Source organism: Osmia lignaria, chromosome 8 (genome assembly GCF_051020975.1).
Source record: "Osmia lignaria lignaria isolate PbOS001 chromosome 8, iyOsmLign1, whole genome shotgun sequence".
NCBI lineage: Eukaryota > Metazoa > Arthropoda > Insecta > Hymenoptera > Megachilidae > Osmia > Osmia lignaria.
Window position 1 is genome coordinate 13,625,930 of NC_135039.1, and position 22,482 is coordinate 13,648,411.

Below are 22,482 nucleotides of genomic sequence, written 5' to 3' on the forward strand. Positions count from 1 at the left end.
GGTTCGAAAAAAATATCGAGTTCATGAAATAGGAAAGAAGTATACAGAAAAATAATTAATTAAATTTTTCAATTGGATTCTTCCGATGATCTTCTTTCTTAATAATGAAATAGACCCCGAAGATTAACATCGACATACGATAAAACATTGACGGGAGGTATATATGGACATTAGTTTCGCCCTCGGAAGGGATAATTCGAGGCGATACACGGGTCCATGGAAGTCGGTCTAATCTCCCGGAAACAGCCACGAAGAGAAATTCCGCTCGTTTGGTGGGGTCACGCAGAGCTAGCAGCAATTTCGTGAATGGTCCGTGGCACAGCCTTTTTAAACATTAATCCCACCGCAATTGCATTTTTCGCCGGGCTTCCTTGCCGATCCTTTAGCCCAGGATTCGCCGTGGAAACGCGATTAGGTCGCCTCCAGTGGTTCCCAGCCGTGTGCCATCGAAGAAACCCCCGTACACCCTGGGGATGAAACCCCTCGAACGTGTTCAATTTCGTGCGTGAGCGAGGGATATTCTCGATGATCCTCGGCATACACTGGGATGATTTTTTTCTTCTTTCCTTGAAAAAGTTTGAATAGGGATCGGACAGGGTCGAATATGCTCTTCTTCTGTGGAAAGTTTCTGCTTTATGGGGATGATTAAAGTTGCCAGAGCCTGAAGACCTTCTACTGGTCAGTAGGGTCGATGTCCACCATATTCTGATCCGACGTTATTAATCTTTCCTGAAGTCAGCTCTCATTTCAATAAGTAATTAATCAAGACTATAAACTGAAGCTAAAGAACTGATGATTCTAATTTAAACTTCTGGTAAGGTACGGAAAGTTGAAATCTTATCAAGTAGCGATGATGTTTGGAAGTGTTTAATACAGGGTCGAAAATTTGATGGTGAAAATTAAGGAAGAAGTCTCTCACGGATGCAGAAGTTTCATCCAAGGGACGTGGATCTTCCCCCTGAAACCATCGTGCGTCCCTCGGGGCCGGTCTCGCGTGAGGGGATGAAAACTCCGGAGACGATATTAATACGAGCTTTCTACGTGACGCATGGTCTAATTTCCTGAAAGTCCATTAGAGGAATCATGAGTGGTCCCGGGGAGTCTGAGAAACTGCCCTTTCGAGGAAGATGTAAATGGTTGAAAGGACGGGGACGTTTATAGATTCACGAAGGGATCGGTATCTCCCTCTATTACACCTGGGAACTTTATGAAAAACTGATGAACTTGTTACATTTAGAAAGGTTTTGTTTAAAAATACATTTTTAGACTGGTTCATTGATATTCACTGCAGTTTCCTTGCATCTGAATGACAATCGCAGGGTCAGCCGAACGATCACTGGATCCATCGCCGTAATCTTCCGACGGTGAATATAAACCGGCATGCAGAAATGTCGCATTGTTTCGAGGCTCAGTCATTAACCCTCTCGCTGGAACTTCCAGTTTGAACAACAGAGAGTCATTATCGACTCTCTATCCACTCTCGTCCTTCCTCTTGTTTCAACAACCTCGTAAACTGATTTGTCTCTCGAAACGTGACCGATTTTTCCCTCCTGAAATCAGGGTTCATTTTTCAACCCTTTCTACATGAATGATTTTAATGTTAATCCAGGAATCTGCAAATATCATTTTATCTAACAATTTCTTTTTTCTTTCTGTTGCAGGTAAGCATTCCATATTTTCAAAGGGGCCTAATTAGCCTTTTGGTAAGTGAAATTGAATCTTTCAAAGAGAAAATTTTCAAAATTTCTGAAGAAATCTTTAAATTCGAAATAGTCTGTTGGGACGTTTCGTAGTTTTATCTGCTTCGAAGGTAGCAAGATTTTCGTCATTACTTTACTGTAATAAAATATTCTGTTTACGAGAGGATATACATTTCTTACGAGCTCTCGGGTTACTCTGTATTAACGGTGGATGTAATATTACGTAAATCCTAGCCAAGGTTTACACTATATCCTGGAAATTTCTCTATTTCCTTCATTTTCACTCGTATGTTCTCCCTCAAAGTCGTAATAATTATTAGTCGAAACTGTGCGGGTTGTTTGTTCATGTTGAAAATTCGGATTGAAGAGAAATTGAAATTAAATTCATAAATAATAATTCTCGAGCACTGCTAATTAAGGTTTGCTAATTCTGTAATACTTGTTTATAATGACTTTGTTAAAATTGAAGTTATTATCATTGAGGAAAAATAATATCCTCTTCGAGTTGCTTTCAAAAATTAATTCGAATAATTATTCATGTTAATTAGCAATTTTACAAGTGGACTGTAAATATTTATGCATTTATAATGTGTAAGAGGGTATAAAAATGTGTTAATTATGGGAAAACGAGATAAATTATTCAAAGTCTATAAAATATGCAAATCTGAGATAATATTTTATAATAACGTGAACATTTTGCATAAACATCTGGAGTGTGCTTGTAATACATTCGTGCCAGATATTGTTTGATATTCGGATTTTTGAGAAAATCAATTTTGAAATGACAGACGTTTAAACAACTCTTGTTATACATAATTATTTCCTTTGCGTTTGATGGTAATATCGTTCTAGTAATCTACAGTCATACTTATCTGTTCGAGTTACCAGTATCTGTGAAACCATCACAATAGGATGACACAGACATGCATTTGTCATGTGTAACAAGAAAGCAAATATTTCCATCAATTTGTAATTGTAATGAAATGAATGCATAATTCAAGTATATTACATTATCTCGATTCGTACCAAGCAATGGCAACATTTGCAAAGATCAACAATTCGCTTGTAAGGGAACCATCCTTCAGATTTTAATAAGCTGAATATAATTTAGGTAATATTATACAAAATATTTAAAAGAACTTGGTGAAACTTGTTCCTTTTAACCCTTCAGCCACGCCATTGTTATACTACCAACACGCAAATTTGTCATAAATAATCCAAGTGGCTGAAAATATTATATAAATAAAATTCAAAAATTTCACTTACTTAGCCCCCGGGCTAAGGAACGCTAGATTCGTCCCTGGGAACAATGGGGTCGTAGATGGTGTAAACCGGGTGTCCAAGCCTCGAGTGGACACGGTGTCTCCTCTCTTATTTCCTGTCCGGCGGAAGTGACGGTTGTTGTGTGCGTGCGTTGCTCAAGCCCCGAGGGGCAGGGGTCGGTTTTAATTAGAGAGGCTGCAGATCCCAGGCTACAGGACCGAAACAGGCTCTTCGATTAAATTATTAATTAACGTTCTCGTGGAAATACCACATCACACACGACTGGTGGGGCCCCACGGCGATACATGGGAAAATGGCGAGGATGGAAAGGGTACAAAGAGAGACAGCCCCACAGGCATCGGTGATGTGGGGGTGGAAGATAGGGGTGAGACGAAGGGATTTTACGCGTGTGCTAACCATGGATCCAGGTAATCTGTAGCATGCTGCATTCACTGGCCAGCTATGACGATGGAAAGTGTATTATGGTGGCTTGGTACACGATGCTTTCAGCTATTCAACGATCTCTATGCCTGGCCTGTATCGATCCTGAAAGGCAATCGATCTCTACAGAGCCATATCTTTAAAGTGAAAGAAGGTTTTTCGGTATAGAAAGCATAGATAAAATTATCCCAATAGTTGTTTCGTACGAAGTGGTCTGATATAACTTTACTTTGGGGCACACAAAATTATTGTCTATTTTCTATATATTTTAATAGTATTTGACAGTAAAGTTCAAAAATACAAGTTTGAACTCTAGGAATTCATCCGTTCAGAAGTTATACGTATGTAAAATTGAACGTTTTTAGTGTATTTTGAGGTTAGTTCGACGCCATGTTGATTTCTACCCATAATTCCTCCAACGAGCACATAGGTGGCGCTCATTTTGGCGGGATAACCTCAAATGTGTATCTCAAGTTAGTTTCTTCGACTCCATTTTGATATAGAAATCAATATGGCGTCAACCTAACCTCAAAAACACACAAAAAACGTTCAGTTTTTCATTCCTACAATTGAAACTAGAATTTTTAAACCTTTCTCGTCGAATATTCTTAAAATACATATTAAAAAAGAGCTTGTCACGATTTTAAACATTTATTGATCACTGTTCACTACCTGGTCTGGCATGCACATAAGCAATTCTCAGTGGTAAACAAATCATAGTAGATACACCGAGTCAGAAACAAAGGGAAAACAAGGGTCAGAACGGGACACGGATTAACCAGGACAAGGTACACCCTTTGTCCTTCAACCGAAATAATCTCGCGTGGTTTCAGTTAATTCGAGGCGAGTAAACGCGAATTTCTAGCCACCGATTTGGCTTCCCTCTGACGCCCAGAGGTTGGCTGGATATTAAGCGTTAATCGTACAACGAAATTTACTTAGAAATACGAGGAGAGGGTTGAACATCGGCGGGGAAAGACCGTTGGAGGGATAGGGAAAGAACGAATGGTGGAAACTAGCCGGGAAACTAGCTCGACAGCTTAAAGGAGAAACGTCTGCTCCGCTGTTAAACTTTCCTACCCTTGATTGGACATTTATGACGGCGTGCTCGTAAACGACGGTTACAGACGTTAATTAGCATTTATCGCCGCTTAAGTTGCCCGACTGACGCACTTCTCTCTGCGATTCTTGTTTTTCTGCTTTTCCTCATGTTCGGGCTTCATTTTACTTGATTCACGTGAAAGTGTACCAATTGTACCATTTTGTCTTGGAGTCTTGTCTTTTCTATTTTATCCAGAGATCTAATAAAATTGAACAGTTGCATCTTTGATTGAAAGAGGTCACGTTTTGTCCTTAAGGGATGCAGAATTTTCAAGTTCCATTCCCATGGATAAATAACGAGAGAAATGAAAAATTGACCAGTGTTTCACGAATGCGGTTCGCGTTTCGCCAGAAAAATGGAAAATATATCACAGTTGTACAGGGCGACGACATCTGTTCGCCAGCCCTGACATGGATCACCAACCCCTGCCTCGTTCTTTCCCCTTTCCATTTAGTCTGCTCTGACCGACACCCTTGGGATCCTCAAACTTGCCGACGTCCGACAAGACGTCTCACTGAAGTTCCAAGAAACTTGGTTTACCCTTATATTTTTAACAAATACGACCGACAGCAAAAGTGAACCCGTGTCGCAATAAAATTGTAGAATATTTTTTTACTTATTTTCAAAGTAGGAATTTGTAAATATTGATTTAAGGGAAAGTTATTTCGGGGAACGTTCGGGAAACTGAGACAGGCAATTCACGTATAATAAAAGGTAAAAAAGTGTCCGAATGATCGGTACCATTATGATAAATTCGAGGGGCGAAAACGTGCGTTGGGTTAGGCCACACGAGTCGGTTTATTACGTCTGCTCGTGAAAAATGATGGGAAACAAGGGAAGGAAAAAAAAAAGAGAAACAGACGTTCAGATCAATGTGAAACAAAAGTATCGCGAAAGTGAACTGTGTTCTCGAAGGGTGGGGGGTGGTACTCGTGGAAATTTAATACTTCTTCTTTTTCCCTCGCTGGACCGAGTTCGCCCGATTTCGGGGATGATTGATCGCGAATTTTCCTTCCTTTTTCCCTCTGAATCTCGTGTCCGTGAAAAATTAATGTATCGCGCGTGAAAAAACACTTTCGTTACTTTTATTTCTTGCCCAAAAATTCCATTAAAATGTGCCACATAAAATGCCCTCGTGTGATGCTTATCAACGCGCACATAAAGGGGATGGTTTCCAGTTTCATCGGGGTAGAAATCATTTTCGTAAGAATCAATTTTTCATATTATTACGAATTCGCAGATCGGGTATTGTTTATATTTCTGCTCCGACTATACCGAAATCGTAACCACCGTGAAAATAGACTAAGGGAGGCAAATCGTGGATCCATAGTTGTCCAATCATGGCACACGATCAACCGGAACTCCCGTCAGTCACTCAATGTCCGCGCGTGCATACGGTCACACGTGTCCCCATCGATCAGCACACGCATCGGCACTTAGCTTGGCGTGCGACACGCCACACCGTGAACAATGAAGCGCCGTATCTGGGCCGTAACTGGTATACGAAGGGTGGAGGAGACGCGGCGCGCTGACTTCGACATAGTCAATACCGTTCGCCAGGCAGATAAACGGTAAGAATAAACACAGAACCATAAAGAGAGTGCGAGAAGGGTGAATGGAACGATAGGGGCCAGGAAATCGACTTACAGAGACTCGATACCCGGTGAGATGCAGGAGAAATGTAGGTGGCCGGGTTTAATTAAACCCTAAGGAAGTCAGTCGTCTCTCCCTGGGTGAGACAAGTATATCTGAGACCCATGATGACGTAGAACTTGAAGATTTTTAAATTTCATAGCCAATTGAAATTTTTTCATAATTTATGTAAATCAGAATTAACTTAAACGAATGCATGACATCGTAAGATGTCATGGCGGAGTTGTAGTAGCGATAGGGTTAGGTTAGTAATTGTAAAATAACGGAAATTCTGTTGTCCGTTCCGCCAATCGTCTCCGTAACGTAGCCACTGAAACAAGGTAGGGGTGTGAACGCCTGACTTACCCTTGCACAGCCACCCCCTGATCCCGTGCAACGTGCCGTGTTTCACACGACCACCAACGATGCCCATTGTGCTCCACTATTACCCTCCTCCTCGTCCCCATTCTGCTTAGCCCGAGACAATTCCGATAACGAGCTTTTACCCAGTTTCGATTAGAACTGGCTAATGCTGAGGGGTAACGTCTCTGTCTCCCTTCCTTCTATTATCTTGTCTAGGTTCGTTCATTTAATAAGATGTTGCAATTAAAACGTTCTAGGGAAAATGTGTTAGCATGATTTAGGACGAGATACGGAACCGATGAGACGAAAATTTTGAATTGATATTTTAGTTTCCTTCTGATGATTTTATTATTTAATTATGTGTATAATTATTATAATAATTTGCAACCATGTGTACTATATTTTTTCTTCTAATTATGCAAACTATATTTCTTCCCCCAACTGTACACACTTTATTTCTTCCATCAACTATACATTGGTATAAATTTTAATACAATTAGATAAATTTAAATGATTTCATTGATTGTTACGATTGAGAAGCGTCTGAAACGTGGAAACAAATAAGACACCAAATATCGTACAATAATTCATACGATTCGCATCCGACGGTTTTCGACGTCAGTTGTGGGTTACGCGGGGGTGGCGAGGGTTGAAATTACACGTTTCACGATAACGTCATTAATCATTCTGTTTCGAATGTTCAACGCGTAAATAGAGGATCGTTTTGAAGCGAGGACCGTTTCTCCGCGCGGATTATCTGGCGTCCATGTGAAACGAGCTGGCCGCATTTTGTAAGCGTGCATGAAATATTGAACCTGTTAGCCCGTGGCAATATATCATTTTAATATCGTTGTAATCAATAGTGTTGCCAGTTCAGTTAATTAAACTGTCTTTTCGTGCTATCCTGTCGAATCTTTGTGATTCCTTCTTTGATTTCAAAACATACTGAAACTGTTTGGAACTGTAAAAGTGTCATTCAAGAACTACTAATAACAAAATCATTTTTTTTTTTTTTAAATAATGACATTTGGGGGTTAAAAATACCCTTGTGTTAGCAGAAAATAGTAATTATGAGTACATTAATTTGTAAATCTTGTATTCAATCTGAAGTAATTGGTAATTAAACAAGAAAAGTAATAAATTATGTGGGGTATATTATTGCTGACAGTAATCGGTGGTAGCTGATTCATGTCGTGAAATTACAGTAAATTACAAATTGATGTGCTTATAATGGGTCTATAATGTGATTTAAATGGATTTTTGTCTGGCTAGATTCATGTTACGAGTCACTCTAGCATTAAAGTATATCTTCGGAAAGATTTCTGAAAGAAAGATGCTACATAACCCTTTCATTAAAATTTTTAATACAAATGGATCAGATTAAAATTCGTCTATTGTTCGCTTTTGAATATTTATAAAATCACCGTTAATTAACTATAATTAATTTAAAATGAAATATATAATTTCGAAAAAGATTTAATTAATGAATATTTGAATTATTTTGAAATGAATTATAATACAAATGTTTCTGGCAAAGGAAAATAAATTAGTCATTCAATCTGCAGAAATCTAATACGTGTATCTCGTCTGATAATGCGTTGACTCGTTTCCCTTTAATCCAGCGCGCCGCGCCTGACCAGACACTGACTATTCTACTTGATACTTTAATGAATACAACAACCTGTTCACGCGGCGTGTTTCAGTGGTTAAAAATAGCGAATTAAACACTTATTTAAACACGATCGATCACATTATCAGTTGTTAACAACAGGAATCAAATACAATATTAAATTAAAATTGGGGTTTTCTCCTTGGTCCGCCCTCCGATGATACTTGTATAACGCAGTACAGTTTCATTATTTTTCATCACAAAGAAATGGTATTGGTATCGGCGGAAACAGAAAAGATTGCGCTTTAAAATAATCATCGTTGCTTGTCGATACGACTTCCGGTTGCCGAGATACCGTCGTTTAAATAGAAGGCTCATTTGTGACGTCCCCCTATTTCTGTCTCACTCTGGTATTGACCTATCACAAACGGGTCACGTGCTTGCTGGTTAGTGATAGATGCTGACTCAGTGATTTTTTTACTAGTACTACTAGTGACGTAAGCGTTACTAGAGAAAAAGAAACTAGGTCAGCGTATTTCCTGGAATTTCAACCGCTATTAAGCAGCATCCTCAACGTCTTGAGCGTTGAAACTTGAGACTTCATATCTCGGAAACCAATTGTGGCACCCAGATGAAACAAAATGCATCATTTAGAGTATAGTTTTCTCTATCTTTTGAGTACATTTGCAAAAAAACTGTTTTCAAATTTTTGTAAGAAAATTTGTTCAGAATCTTTAGATACCTCATAGACAGAATTTGTATTAATTTTTTAATGAAAGGAAGTGATTAATTCTTTGCTAATTATGTACTAATTTTGCTGTGTTTAAAACACACCTACCGGTTCTTAGTACAAAAAAATCAAATCGATCGTTCAATCACACGTACTAAACTTTGCGGTTTCCAACTTTTTCCCAAACGTCTCTCTTTCGAGTAAAAGAAGAAAAAAAAATTGGTCGGCTGTTAATGAAACGATCAGTGAAGCAGAAACTTTCCAGCAACTGGAAGCGACAGTCCCCGGAAGGTGTGCGTAATCAAAACCAGCCGGAAACTTATCGAATCGTGAGAAAAAGTTGAAAGTACTGCTTTGAACTAATGGAAGCCATTAGTAGTTTCTGGTAGCTGTAATTTAATCACAAAGAATAAATTATTCGATAAACAAACTTACAACTGAGAAAAAGTACATAACAAGAATTTTCGAAGAACGCAAATATTACAAGTATTTAATATTTTTTATTTGTAGAATTTTCATTTCATTTTGTAGAAGTGAAACATTAATATAAAATATTGTAAAATACAAACAATTAATATGGAAAGGAAGAAAATTCCAAAGAAGTTCCAATAAAAGACTAAAATCTGCCCAAAGGGTAGGGCAAAAAATGGTGAAACAGAAAAATGGAGAATAGCCAGAGGTTCCTTCGTTGGATGGACACGCATCGTAAAAGGTGAACGTGGAAAATAGCCGACAAAACGAGCACTCTGCTACCCAGAGAGAAAAAAGGGGGTGGGTTTGGTACAAAGGGGTGGCGCGTGCGAGGGTATTAAGCGGGAAACGCGATGGACGCTCGTGAGCCACGAAAGGGGATGCAAAAATGCGGTCGAGGGAAACGACACGCGGCTTTTCCGTCCTTTTGTTTCCACCTTCAGTTCCGTCACGCACGGTGAAGGTTTAGTTTCATGAAAATACCTCAGGAATGAATTTCCTAACAAATTTATTCAGAATGCTATTATGCGTAGTAAAGTAACTGGCAGAAACTTGTACATTCGTTGATTTTCGGCTAATGGGCGGAGCTTCGAGTATCCTCGGACAGCGTCGGCTAATCTCGGGCAGCGTCGGCTAATCTCGGGCAGCGTCGGCTAATCTCGGGCATCATCGGCTATTCTCGGCAGCGATCGTTGCGCCACGAGTCATTAGGAATAATAAAAGAACACTCTTTTCACAATTTAGCTGATTTTTTTTTAAAATCAATTTTCCTTAATTTTATTAGTGAAATTGTTTCTTCTTCCTATTGTTTCCTCGACTTAATTTGAATCAATTTTCCTGGATATTGCATAGAGGCGTGAATTTTTATGAACATTTAAAATCGCTTCTGGTTGCCTCACGTGCTTATGCAGATTTTCATATTTTCAATTAATGGTTCTCCCTGGTGGGAAACTGAAAAACAGCACAGTCAGCCTCGGTTTTAATTTCCTTGTATCTCTGTTTCCCATCAACTATAGTCATTAACAGCCACTGCGTGTTCTTGAATATCTACCGAATCATATTTCGTTGTAAATTCATTTTAATCTTGGTAAAAAATTTAGATTGGTACAATTAATAGAAAATGAATTCTTAATAAAATTTTTAACATTTATAATAGCAATTTCACGGGTTTAATAATTTATTGTTCGAGGCAATTATCGTGGTTGTTAATTCTTCGTAAAGTAACGTAATATAACATTCGGATTCGTGCTGTTACCGGCCCCTGGTAATTCGTCCTGTTCGCCTAATGGGTGATTCACATTGTTGTTAATTAATGAAACCAATATTAGGTGCTTCACTATTAACGCTGATTACTAGACCGTGGATGTTTATGCACCTGTGACGTATCAAAATAATGCGAGCTTACGTAAACGTTGTATGTTATGTATTTTGGAAAATAAGATGAAATGTGCAAATATTTGAATGATACTGTTAATATGGATTGTAACGGTTTGTTAAATTAACGGTTCGATAGGAGAGCAGATGAAAATTTAGCCTTCTGTCCTTGGAGATTAAGTTACCCGGAACTTTTAATGGAGGCCAGGAATAATCGTTGGGATTTTGCTTTTCAATTTGCTTCGGGGCGTCGAAACACAGAGGCCGGAAACTCATGTTTATTTAATTTACGTGCCGCAAACAATGACGATCCGCCTCGGCGAAATCAATTTTCCGCCCATTACCGGGATCCAGTGGAAATTTATTCGGGAAATTTGGGAGAATCCGGAAAAACTAATGGATTCTCTTGAATATTTCATTTGTCATCGTTGCACAATTATTATAAAAATAAAAATAATAACATAGAATCTATTTTACGTTTTTAATGATGAAATGGTTTTCTATAAAAATCTATTGTTGATTGGAGGAATAATTTAAAAAATAGATGAATTTTGTCACTTTGTCAATTTTAATTGTCATTTAAAATAATTTTCGCCGAATGTTGGATGAGGAGGGATGGCCCTGAAAACTAGCAACCCTCGACTCCTGGTAGTCGGCTGTGCCCGAGTCATTACCAAGGCACAATGCACGATAATCCGATCTTCATGAAGGAAACGCGATATATTCCCGTTCCTTTCCCCGGAACAAATCCCGCGGATAAGATTGAAAAACGGATTACTCGAAGGTCATTCGAACAGCAGCTGAAAGGATCGACAGCCGCAGCCCGTGTACGGAGCCATTCATAGGAGGCTGCTTTTGTGATTTTCTCATTACCGGAGTGGTAAGACACGATTCTAGAAGTCGGGAATCGTGCTTTCAGACCGGAAGACGATCTTCTTATTTCATCCTTTCCGCGCGTAATACCTTATAAATCGGTTGGCGTACGAGGAATTAAAGTTTTATCTGATAGAAAATGAGCGAAGCGGACCAACTCGATAAAATTCGTGTCTTTTAGTTAATTTGACAATTTATGAAATGCAGAAAAAGATAATTGATTGATTATCGGAAGAGTCGGCGACTCACGGTACTTTAACGATTCTTGTCACATATTCGTTAGTTCGATCAACTTTTTATACTTATATCGGATATAGATAAAATAATTCTCTGTGTTCGAACGTTCCAGCAGTTTGTTCGAACCCGTTAATTACGATTATCCGCTCGTAATCATCAGTTTCAGTTTCGAGCAGAAAATGCAAATTGCTCCCGCGAATGGCATTGTTCGCGATCCGGTTCCCAACTAAATTAGAATCACAGTGTATTCGAAACTTGCTGGCCGAGTTACGATGACTGCATTATAGTTCCGATGTATGCATGTTAACGTAGGCCAGAATCGGAGGAAGATTAATGGAAGGATGCGTTAGGATTCATTAAGCTACTAATTAAGCGAACCTTCCTCTCGCGAGTTAATGAAGATTTATTTTTTCTATCCGGCAACTTTGTATTTTTATATCAATCCGAATACGTGTCTCATTTACCTTGAAAAATTAAGATAAATAACTTAATTCAATTATAATTTCAATTTTACCTTCTTAAAAAGTTTTTAAAAAAAAAATGTTAGTATTTTAAATGATTCTAATTACACAATAGTATGCCTTCATTTTCATTACGTCAGTGAACGTGTTAAAGTTTAAAGTACGGTATAGTGAGAGGATTAATTGTTTGTTGAATGAAAGCAGACGTTAATTCGCAAGGTTAATAATTAAGGGTTAATATTAAACCTTCGTCCCGAACAATTCCGCTAGCTGGCAAAAACGACAGGACGAGCGATCTCTGCCAATTTACTTTGGCCCCGTTGGCGTTGCTGTTGCCGGAACACCGAGGGTGTTCATCCCCATTGTTACTCGGGCAAAGTAGACGTTGCCAGTGGAGAGGAAGGGGTTGGTAGAAAAGTCGGCTGCCTTTGTGAAGGGAAAAGGGGGCCAAGCTATGGCTGCTTCCGCGGTTGTTTACGGACCTGTCCATCACCCGCCACCAATTAGTATTGTAACTGGCAGACGTTTCTATGACGCGGCTTATTTCGTCGTGCGTGGGGAAAACAATGAGAATGCTGCAGCGTAAGGATCGGGGAGGGTGGTTTTCAATTGTCTGCATCCACACAGGTGCTTCGATACAGAACGAATTTATACGAAGACGATGACTGAAGATTTACCTTTGGGCAAATTATAATCACAATTAAAATGAAGTGTTCGAAATGAAGTTAGCATAATTTACCGTTGAAAATATTTTTTCACCAATCTCCCTCCCTTTAACCCTCGGAGTACGGTCCGTCGGGGGCCGCTAACGGGGTCTCTCGTGACTCACACCGAGACGTGTCTCCGGAGACCCCGTTCCCGTACTGCGAGGGTTAATTTCATCCATTTTCACCTGAATTCGTCGATCCATTCCCTTAAGAGCTTCTCTGAAACAACGCATTCCCTATAAACCTTTCTACGCTGTATTTTCTGTGGGGGGTGTTGGAGGGAAAAAAAAGAATCGTTCCTCCCCATTAAAACGTCGTGCACCTTAAAATAACAACGGTAGTTCACTTAGCCACCTAAGTGTGTATCGATACACACGCTCCTGAAAGACACACCTTACCCCATCCCTGGGAACAGTTACAAAAATGATAAAATAATTTTATGATGACTATTGAATAGTCATTGACTGACTTAGAAATTCGGGGTTGAATTGTCAAAGGATCATCGAATGTGGGGGTGAGAAGTAACCTTGGCAAACTATGACCATTATTTTCTTAACATCCTGTACACTTAAGGTGATCGTACACTAATGCATGTACACTTAAGTTGGCCACGTAGAAGCTCCGGTAACTACATCTGCTTATAGAAGCTCCCGACAGTTTCTTCTCACCCCTGCCAACCCCCTCCACGACCGTCATTATCATCCATTTGCTAATACAACAAGATAAATTGCCCTTCCTACGTTGCAACGTAACACCCTACCTGGCAAGTTTTCTCCTTCACTCGGCTACCCCTTTCTAAAGGGAGAGGGTGGAACTCGGGGGGGGAGTTGGTTCGCTCGGTCGAGGGTGGAAGCACCACTTCCGCCGGATTTCTGCCGGTTTTCTTTTCTTTGTTAGCTGAATTGCGTGTGGTAGAAGCGAGTTCTAAGTTTGAAAAGAAATTTTTATTTGTATCTTTTTTTCTCTTAGTTAGGGCACGAAGAGGGGTTGGATTTGTTGAATACAGTTTCTTTTATAGTTTAAATATTGACCATTGAAAATTCGAGTTGTTTCGTTTCGTTTCGATGGCCATTTACATACACGTTTTACCATTCTTCGTAAACACCGACCATCGAAGGACAACACGATCTTATCAAGTAGGGGTGGCTCGATAACAACCCGAAGAAGGGGCGGAAAAGAGAACAGCGATCGTCCAAGTTGCGTGACCAGCCTTGATGAAGTCCCATCGATCCGTTTTCAAGCATTTACCTACGCGTTCGTGTCTACTGGGATTCTTCATCTTTTTTTTCATCTGTCCTTTCATCCCCTCGACTCTATTATCAGGTTGTTAAGGTTCGCGGTGTAAAACAGCTTCTGATAATTGTTTATTCAGTTCACGTTTGTTCCAGTTTCTTTTTCAAGGTTTTGCGGGTGGTTGTAAGTAGTAATGGTCGACGCATTGTCAGACGCCGGAAATTAATCCGGGGAAACACGTTCGCGTGGGAGGGATCCTTGTTTCTGGAAATGAATGTAGTACTATCAGTTTTGCAAAACCTTTTCTTGATTTGCCTTAAGAAACAACGATGTTAATTTTATTATCACTTTCTGTTAAATAAGAAATAATTAGGTTTGGTTAATTGCACTTGATGCTGATTATTTTCAGTGCCTTCTTTGTTTAAAAAAAATTCTTATTTTTGCATATGAAAGCACTTAGATTTATTTCTAGACTGATAAACGTGAAAGATGATAAATCCTAGAATGGCGGACCATGGAGAGAGCCTACTTTAGATTAGATTAGACCAGGCTCCGCTGTTCAAGGGTTAAATTGTTCAAATACAATCTACTAAATATTTCTAACTTTTTCATTTTCTATTTTGCAGGTGAGTGTCCCGGAATTCCAGTACGCTCGAGGGACAGGCGCGTCCCTGACGATGGTAAGCCATAAAGCAATGTAGCTCGCGTTTCATCCCCGGCGTACGACCAGCTTCAGCACCGCGTGGCCCCATTCCCGCTTCCCATCCCCCTATCCAACCGCCCTGGTCTCGGCTAATACCCCGAGACATCCTTCTTAATTAACGTCTCGCGATATATATATATTCCGTTCGTTTGCGCGATTAAGCGACTTCCCGGTCGACGATCCCTCTCGTTGACGACGCGGAAACGCCTTAAACGTCCTTTGAGAAACCAAGCTTTCGTGGCTTGACCGAGTCCTTGTAATTGACAGCCCTGTACCAGCAATTTTAACACGCTTCTGTCGTTGCATTTTCATGCTGAAAATTTTCAGAAAATATCGAATCACCTTTGAAGAGATAGAGGGGTGTATTTCAAACACAAGACATTTATCTATCCTTTCAACAACAACAAATCAAGTCTCGTTTTACAGTTACCCTCTTGCGCTCCTTTCTACCCTTGCCCGTCTAAAATAAGACGCGTCCCGGGAGGGGTGGAGACGAATGTGTTTGTATATCATCAGGGTGGCCGCTAAGGGGTGCAACTCGCGAAAAATCGCTCCGGGCCACTGGGGTAAAACGTGACATCCTCGTTGACGTTGAATCATTGTTTCAAAAATGCTGTTGCTAAGGGTGCACGGTTTCTTCGGGTGCACAAATGCATTTCATTCAAAATAATTATACATAAAAAAATTTATAATTAAGCCTTCATCCCTTGCACGAGGTTCTAACGACCCCCATTCGTTTCGTCGAACGGAACTCCACCTCCTCTTCGAAGAGTACGAATTTCCAGGAGATCTTTGGGATCTCCTGTTCCTTGCGCCAGGATATCGCGTTATACGTCACATGATAGATTACTATCAGTCGGGGGATGTTGAGCCGCGAATACGTCACTCCGTCGCGAAAATAGATTTCTCGCGCGATTCGTGGCACGGAAATTCCATTCGTCGTCGGCTGAACTTCGAGGCACACGGAAACGGCGATACAAGGGGCGGGGGGAGAGGAAGGGAGGAAAATGTGCTCGAGGGATTTCGAAGCTAGGAATCCTCCGCTCCTCGCGAGGGTCAATTATTGGCAGGCTGCCTAAAGCGTCGGAAAATGAAAAGATATCGCTGCTCGTGGGCTTACCGACCAACCCAGATCGCTTCGATATTGATTTTCTTAGCGTTGTTTGTTCCCCTCTGATACTGTCTGCCGGATGAATTTCGTTTTCCCCGAACTTACCATTGTTTCGCTTTATAAATTCAAAATCATTGAATCCCTGGATTTACAATCCGAGGATTTCAATTTTTTCAGATTAAAATTCCAAGATCTATTAAAATAACAAAAGGTTCTCGATTTCTCAAATTTCATTTAAATCATCTCGTCACCTTTCGATTTTATGAAAGCTTTCCGTTGTTCATCGACAGAAATAATACCGAAAAATTAATTTATAGTTTCCTATATTAGAAATTTCTCAGGAAAATAGATTTGAAAATTCTGAGAAAGCTTCGTGAAAAAAATAAAAAAAATGTCGAACAAATTCTTCCTTTTAAGCGACTCCGTCACACCTTTTCATCCCCGCCAAAGAAGCTTTTCGTTTGCTCTTCGATGAAAAATACGAGCTGTAGTATGTCGGACGGGATCGAGGGTATTCAATGTACACGGAAATGAGCGTGCACTTTCGCGGGTTTCAGCTTCAAAGGATCCTCTCTCGTCTTTTCTTCCGGCCCGAACTTTCGGCTCCTACCAAAGACACCGGCATTTTTCACCTTATACAGTTTCGAGAGAAAAAAGAAAGGAACTCCCCGGCGAGCTTCTGTCGTTTCGTCGACCTGCGTCGAGAGATTAATCATCCAACGAAGCGGGGGGAGGGTAATTAATCGTACACTGATCAGGGATGAGAATCTTAAGAATGTTCATTCGTTCTTCGAATTAAAATACAAGACTGGATGAATTGAAATTAAATTTTATAGTGATTTCTTTTTTTTCAAAATATTTTTAGAAGCATAAATGTTATTTTTTGGTATGGTCTTAAATGATGATTCAAAGAGCGAGAGACTGCACGAGACACCGTTGGGACGGTCTTAAAGTGCCTCGGAAAGGAGAAAAATGGTGGCACGGGACACACGCGAAAATCCAACCCTATTTCGCTTTCAATTTGTACCTCGTCAAAGGGGCGTAAACAATTTCCAGAATGAAACTCGTATACGTCTTGCGAAAGGCTTTCTTCGAGACGTGTACAAAGGATTCGTGAGTTCTGTGATTTTTCAGAGATAAACTAACTTCCAATGTAAATTCGAAACAGGAAATTTTAATACCGTTAAAATTATCAAATCGACAATTGTTAGACGATAAAGTATCTTAATACCCGAAGAATCGTTGGAAGTGCACAAAGAAAGAAAACAGCAGGCAGAGTCGAAATCCAAGAGGGGGGGGAGGGAGGTCGGCTTATCCCCTTTTCCAGGCGATTTACGTGCGAAGTTCACGTGGAAGGAAGAGAATCGTTTATCACCTGACGAGCTAATAGATAACACGGTGGTTACGTGTTCGAGGTTCGAACGGTGCCAAACCTCTCCCAGAATCCACTTTATCGGTCTCGATCGACCGGCAGCTGCGGCCTCCAGGCTCTGGCAATTCCGTCTCGACTTCGAACTTCCGGCGAATGCTCGGTCTGCCGGAAGTGCGTAACTCTTTACGGACGACGTGACCCTTAACCGAACCACTGATCCTCGCGATAATCCCTGGAACAATTCACGAATCTTCCAAACTTAGAAAATCTTGTACGTTCGATATTATCACAGTGATCGTTTATTTCATTTATTTTTTAATTAAAGATTCAGTAATACTCAATGTTTCTATTAGTATTCCCGGTAAATCTACCTTCTTCCAAAATATATGTGGGGGTTATGAGCGGAGCATATGGCGCCCCTATTTCCTCTGATAGCCGCAAGGTGTCGCGCGTGTAGCTCCATCCTTTCTCGCAAGTGCTCCGTCACGGGCCTCGTTGATATATATATACCGCAGTTCACCAGAGTCCGTAACTGCGACGCGCAGGTTGGAAGGTGGTGGGGGAACGCAGCGAGCTCTCCGCTAATCGCTTTCTACTTCGTTTGGGAGTATCGCCAATCAGGGCGAAGATGCGTACTGGAGATGCGCGAAGAACGAAAACGGGTCTTTTCGCAGTTATGGACTACGGTATACAAGATCCGTGAATATAGAACCCAAACGTCTGGGGCAGGGACTGTCCGTCAGCTCCACTAAAACGAGTTTTCTGGTGGATCATATATAAAAATTTAAGTTTCCGACTATCGTAAGAGGAACAACGAGGGCAAAGGAGAGGAAGCAATTGCAGCAAGGCGATATTTCTCGAACAGGAGACCAGTGTGTCGATCAGGAGGAAAGGGTCCAAAGGGAGTAAGAAGAGGAGCTTCGAGTCCTATTTCATCGGGTTTCCCGATGAGAGTTTGGCTTCTCTAGCTTCTGATGACTCGTGAAACTCCTCGAGACGACCATAAGCCGATATATTTATTGCGAGATACTTCTGAGACCAGCTCCCCCGACGGGGGAGTCGATTTACTAAATAAGACCGGAAGTGGATTGCCTGTGACATCAGCGTCAAACTTCTTCTACCTTTGAGGTAGGATTTCAAAGGGATTTGTTTTTCTCTTTTACCTTCCTGATCAACGATCGACTCGGAGACGATGATAAGAAGTTGGTACGTTAAAAAATTGTAGGCCCTTCTTGATTTAATTAGAAAAATTGAAAGGAAACAGCGGAATACATTAACTCGTTACGATGAAGGCTGAAAGAAATCCATAATTTCCCGGAAATTTCTTGAATAGAAACAGGTCGACGTGTTTTTCAGAGAAATTCTAAGCGGCTACAATCGTATCGGCGCGTTTGAGTGCGTTACAAGCGTCTCGTTTCACCCCCTTTTCACCGGCAAACCCCCCACCATCCCTCCTCTATGTTGTTCACAAGAGAGAAGCGTTCCAAAAAGATAACCGCGGACACCTCGTTTCCGGTTTCTCGGTCTCTATAGACGCGTCGACACGCAAACGAGGCCAGCCGGCATTATTACAGTCGCTTCCCTCCTTCTGCACAGAGGGTGCAGGGTTGGTTGGCCTGGCTCGTTGAAACTGGCACGGAGAATTCTTTTTCTGCCACTTCGAGACGCTTTCATGCTCTCTGCCAACCGATTTTCTACCGGAAAATGCTTAATCGTGTTGTTTGCTGAATTTTCAAAAGAGATCTTATCAAATGGAGGGTTAATCTTTGGAGAAAATTTTTCAAAAGTGTCTTGGAATTTTTTTTCTCTTCATATTGGCTCAAGTGGATTAAGGAAGATGATGATGGTTGATTTAAAAACGGGGTTAATTGGCGAAAAATATTTTGCTAAAGAGATTTTTATTTATTTATATTTTCTTAAGTATGCGGAATTGGGGCGAATGAAAAATTGAAGTCACGTGAAAGGGGATGAAGAATCGATGGGTCAAGGGATGAAGCTGAGAAACTTACACGCGCGAGTGGGAATTAACGCACGGCTCGTCGACGCGAGGGTTGAAAACGCGTCGTCCAGCAAATATTAATGCGCTCATTAGCCCCGCTTCGTATTCATGCTATGAAAATTCATCGTTTATTATGTAACGATCGCCAACGGCCCTCCTCGCCCTCGATAAAATCGCGATTAACGATTAATGACCAGCGATGAACGATTTTCGATCACCTCTGTCCTCTTCACTTTAATCGTCGATTTTAATTTAATGGGTCGATGGGTCCTGTAAATGTTATTGTTTATCCTGATCAGTTCCTTTTCAGAAAAAGAATTATCCATTTTATGCTATCAGTTTTATAACATTTTTATCGTATTTTATAGTATTTTTTTTTTTAGAAATCAAAATTTATAAGAGAATAAGAAATAGGGGATGATTTTTTCGCGATTGAAAGCAATCCTTAAATTTCGATCTCAGCAGAGAAAAATTAATTTTTTCCACGAAATCTCACTTTCCTCAGCATCGTGCAAGAATCACGCAGAATTTTTCCCGGAATTCGCTCCACCCTTAATCGAGTTGCCCTTAATCGACCAGCCTAATTTTCAATGATACCCAGAGATATCCCCCCGGGCTGGCGAAGAACCAGGGAAAAAGTTAACACTAAGGGTGCGGCAACGGATTCGTTGTTTCTTTGCTTTCTTCCATCCATTCACATTAATCACTGGTTCGGGACGGGGCAGGGGGGTGGTCTTTTCCTTCCTCTCGTTTTGTTCTCGCGGCGTACCGTGTTGCAAACGCCGCTTTAATGGGTTTCTTGGAAACGAACACCGTGGCCGCGATAAACATCGATAAAGTCTGCTCGAGCTCTTTTGCCATGCTTCTTTTATTCAGCCTACGAGTAAAAGAGACAACAATTTAAGGGATGTTGAGAAACTTGGGGGTGGATTTTTTATTCTAATTCTAGATCTTTGGCAAATTGAAAGAAATAGAAATTTTTGGAAAAATCATTAACCTTCTGGGATTGAAATCATTATCTACCCCTAAAATATTTTAAGGGGCGTCGAGAAACTTCGGGGTGGATTTTTTATTCTAATTCTAGATCTTTGGCAAATTGAAAGAAATAAAAATTTTTGGAAAAATCATTAACCTTCTGGGATTGAAATCATTATCTACCCCTAAAATATTTTAAGGGGCGTCGAGAAACTTCGAGGTGGATTTTTTATTCTAATTCTAGATCTTTGGCAAATTGAAAGAAATAAATATTTTTGGAAAAATCATTAACCTTCCGGGGTTGAAATCATTATCTACCCCTAAAACATTTTGGATCACTTTTTCAGCGACGCAAAGCTAGAAATAATCGAATATTTCCGGGTTCCTGTTTTCCTCGGGAAAGGGGTTCAATTTCTATGGCGATATAATTTTCTTCCTGTGGCCAGCAACCCTTATCTTGACCAGGGTCGCAGATAAATTTTCGGATGACAGTAAGATGGATGAAGGACGGGGTGGAAGGCAGGTCGAGCAATTTAAAACCGGCCAAGACGGACAATTTAAATTTTTCGCACTACCCTCAACCATCTGCAATTACTCCACCCCGGTCAAGGGGTGGGAGCGAAAAAAGAAGCGCGAAAAGAGACGCGATTCTAGCAACTCGCGGGTAATTGCTGGCTGCCATAATTGCTTCGCTTCGATACCATCTTCCGACTGTTGGTCGGGGGTTGAAACAACCCCTCTGGAACTCTTTGTGTCGCAGAGATGACTGATAGTTAAAGTCTTCTTTTATTATTTCCAGTTCTTAATATTTTTGGAATATTATTTGAAAATGATGGGGGGTGGTTTTATTAATATACACTTTTCAATCAATTTATGACAGTTATTTTATTTTGCTACATAAAGATACAAAGAAAGCAAAGCAGTGTTAAGTACAAAATATTCTTTTCTTGCTCATCACCCTCTGTTTAAATAAAATCGTTTCAAACCACCCCTAACTACAAGAAAGATGTGCAGAAGAAATTAATCACAGATTTACGTAATCAAACGATAAATCCTGTTCTGTATCGAACGTGCAACTCTTCGAGTAAATATATAAATGGGCTGGTGGGTGCCGTAAGGGGGTTGGGACGGGGATGTTGCAAGTTTTCACGGACGCGCAGGTGCGAGGAGAAAAAACTCACGAAATAAATCTCGTGGCCAACACAGTTTCACCTGTAAGAGAGACCAGCTCACCCCCCTCATCCCCTAACCTAACCTGTAGGAAAAAGAGCGGGAAGAAGAGTGACAGAAATAATCTGGAAGGAACGTTGCCGGATTATTACAGAATTTTCCTTTCTTTTTTCCTGCAATCACTGTCTCCCTTTTTTCGCGCCCGTTCCTCCGAGTTTCTTTTTCTTGTACGCTTAGGAGCAACCGGAAGTCGTTCCATCTTTCTTGCGACAACGCTCGGATTACGTCGTTTAATTGTTTCTTAAGCTAGATCGACCACTTGGCAAATGTGTTCTACTTTCGTTCTTCTAAGATTTCTTCAGATGTTAAACCACGAAAGGGTTAATTTGCAATATTTTTCATTTTTCTTTTTTACTAATAATTAATTTCAGAATTTGAAAAATGCTATTATTTCATTTTTCTCGCAAATATTAACGATAAATTAATGGAATTTTTATCACGACTGGAAAATTCCAAGATTTCGTTAAAAATACTTTTATGAAAGGTTTAGAAAGCTTCCCTATCGTTCGTTTGTTCCGTATCGAATCGTTGTCGCGTTTTTCGAGACGATCGATCTTCGATAGGCGTTTTTGATTAGGCCAAGGATCGGGATTAAACCCTGGAGCAGCTGTCCGCGTGGGTGTTCTCGTTTGCAGCGGAAAAACCAGCGTCTTCCCTTTTTAATCTGGTTCGTTCTTCCAAGAAAATTACGTTAGTCCCAGGATCGATTCCCTTGGATCAAGGAATTGCTAATAATAAGATGAGACTACTTTGAAATAGCAATACCTTACCTTGTTAAGCAAACAGGTATCCAAATTAAATACTGAAAAATAGTGAATTTTTAAAATTTCTTTCCTTGTTTTTATATATTTTTTTTATTTACTTTAGGTTTTCTTTTATCATGGAAAATATCAATT

The 22,482-nt window shown here is 40.3% G+C and overlaps 1 protein-coding gene across 12 annotated transcripts in view; it reads left to right on the forward strand.

Annotated features, from left to right (window-relative positions):
- Positions 1-22,482, forward strand: part of heph (polypyrimidine tract-binding protein 1 heph) — a 250,812-nt gene that overhangs the window by 136,715 nt on the left and 91,615 nt on the right. For 5 of the 12 annotated variants that reach the window (XM_076689592.1, XM_034329309.2, XM_034329311.2 and 2 more), the window contains one exon: positions 14,823-14,876. The exons of the other annotated variants lie outside the window; for them this stretch is intronic. In XM_076689592.1, the coding sequence (XP_076545707.1) occupies positions 14,874-14,876 (3 nt within the window). In that variant the 5' untranslated portion in view covers positions 14,823-14,873. Of the gene's footprint in view, positions 1-14,822; positions 14,877-22,482 lie in introns of those variants that run through there. 12 annotated transcript variants of the gene reach the window in all.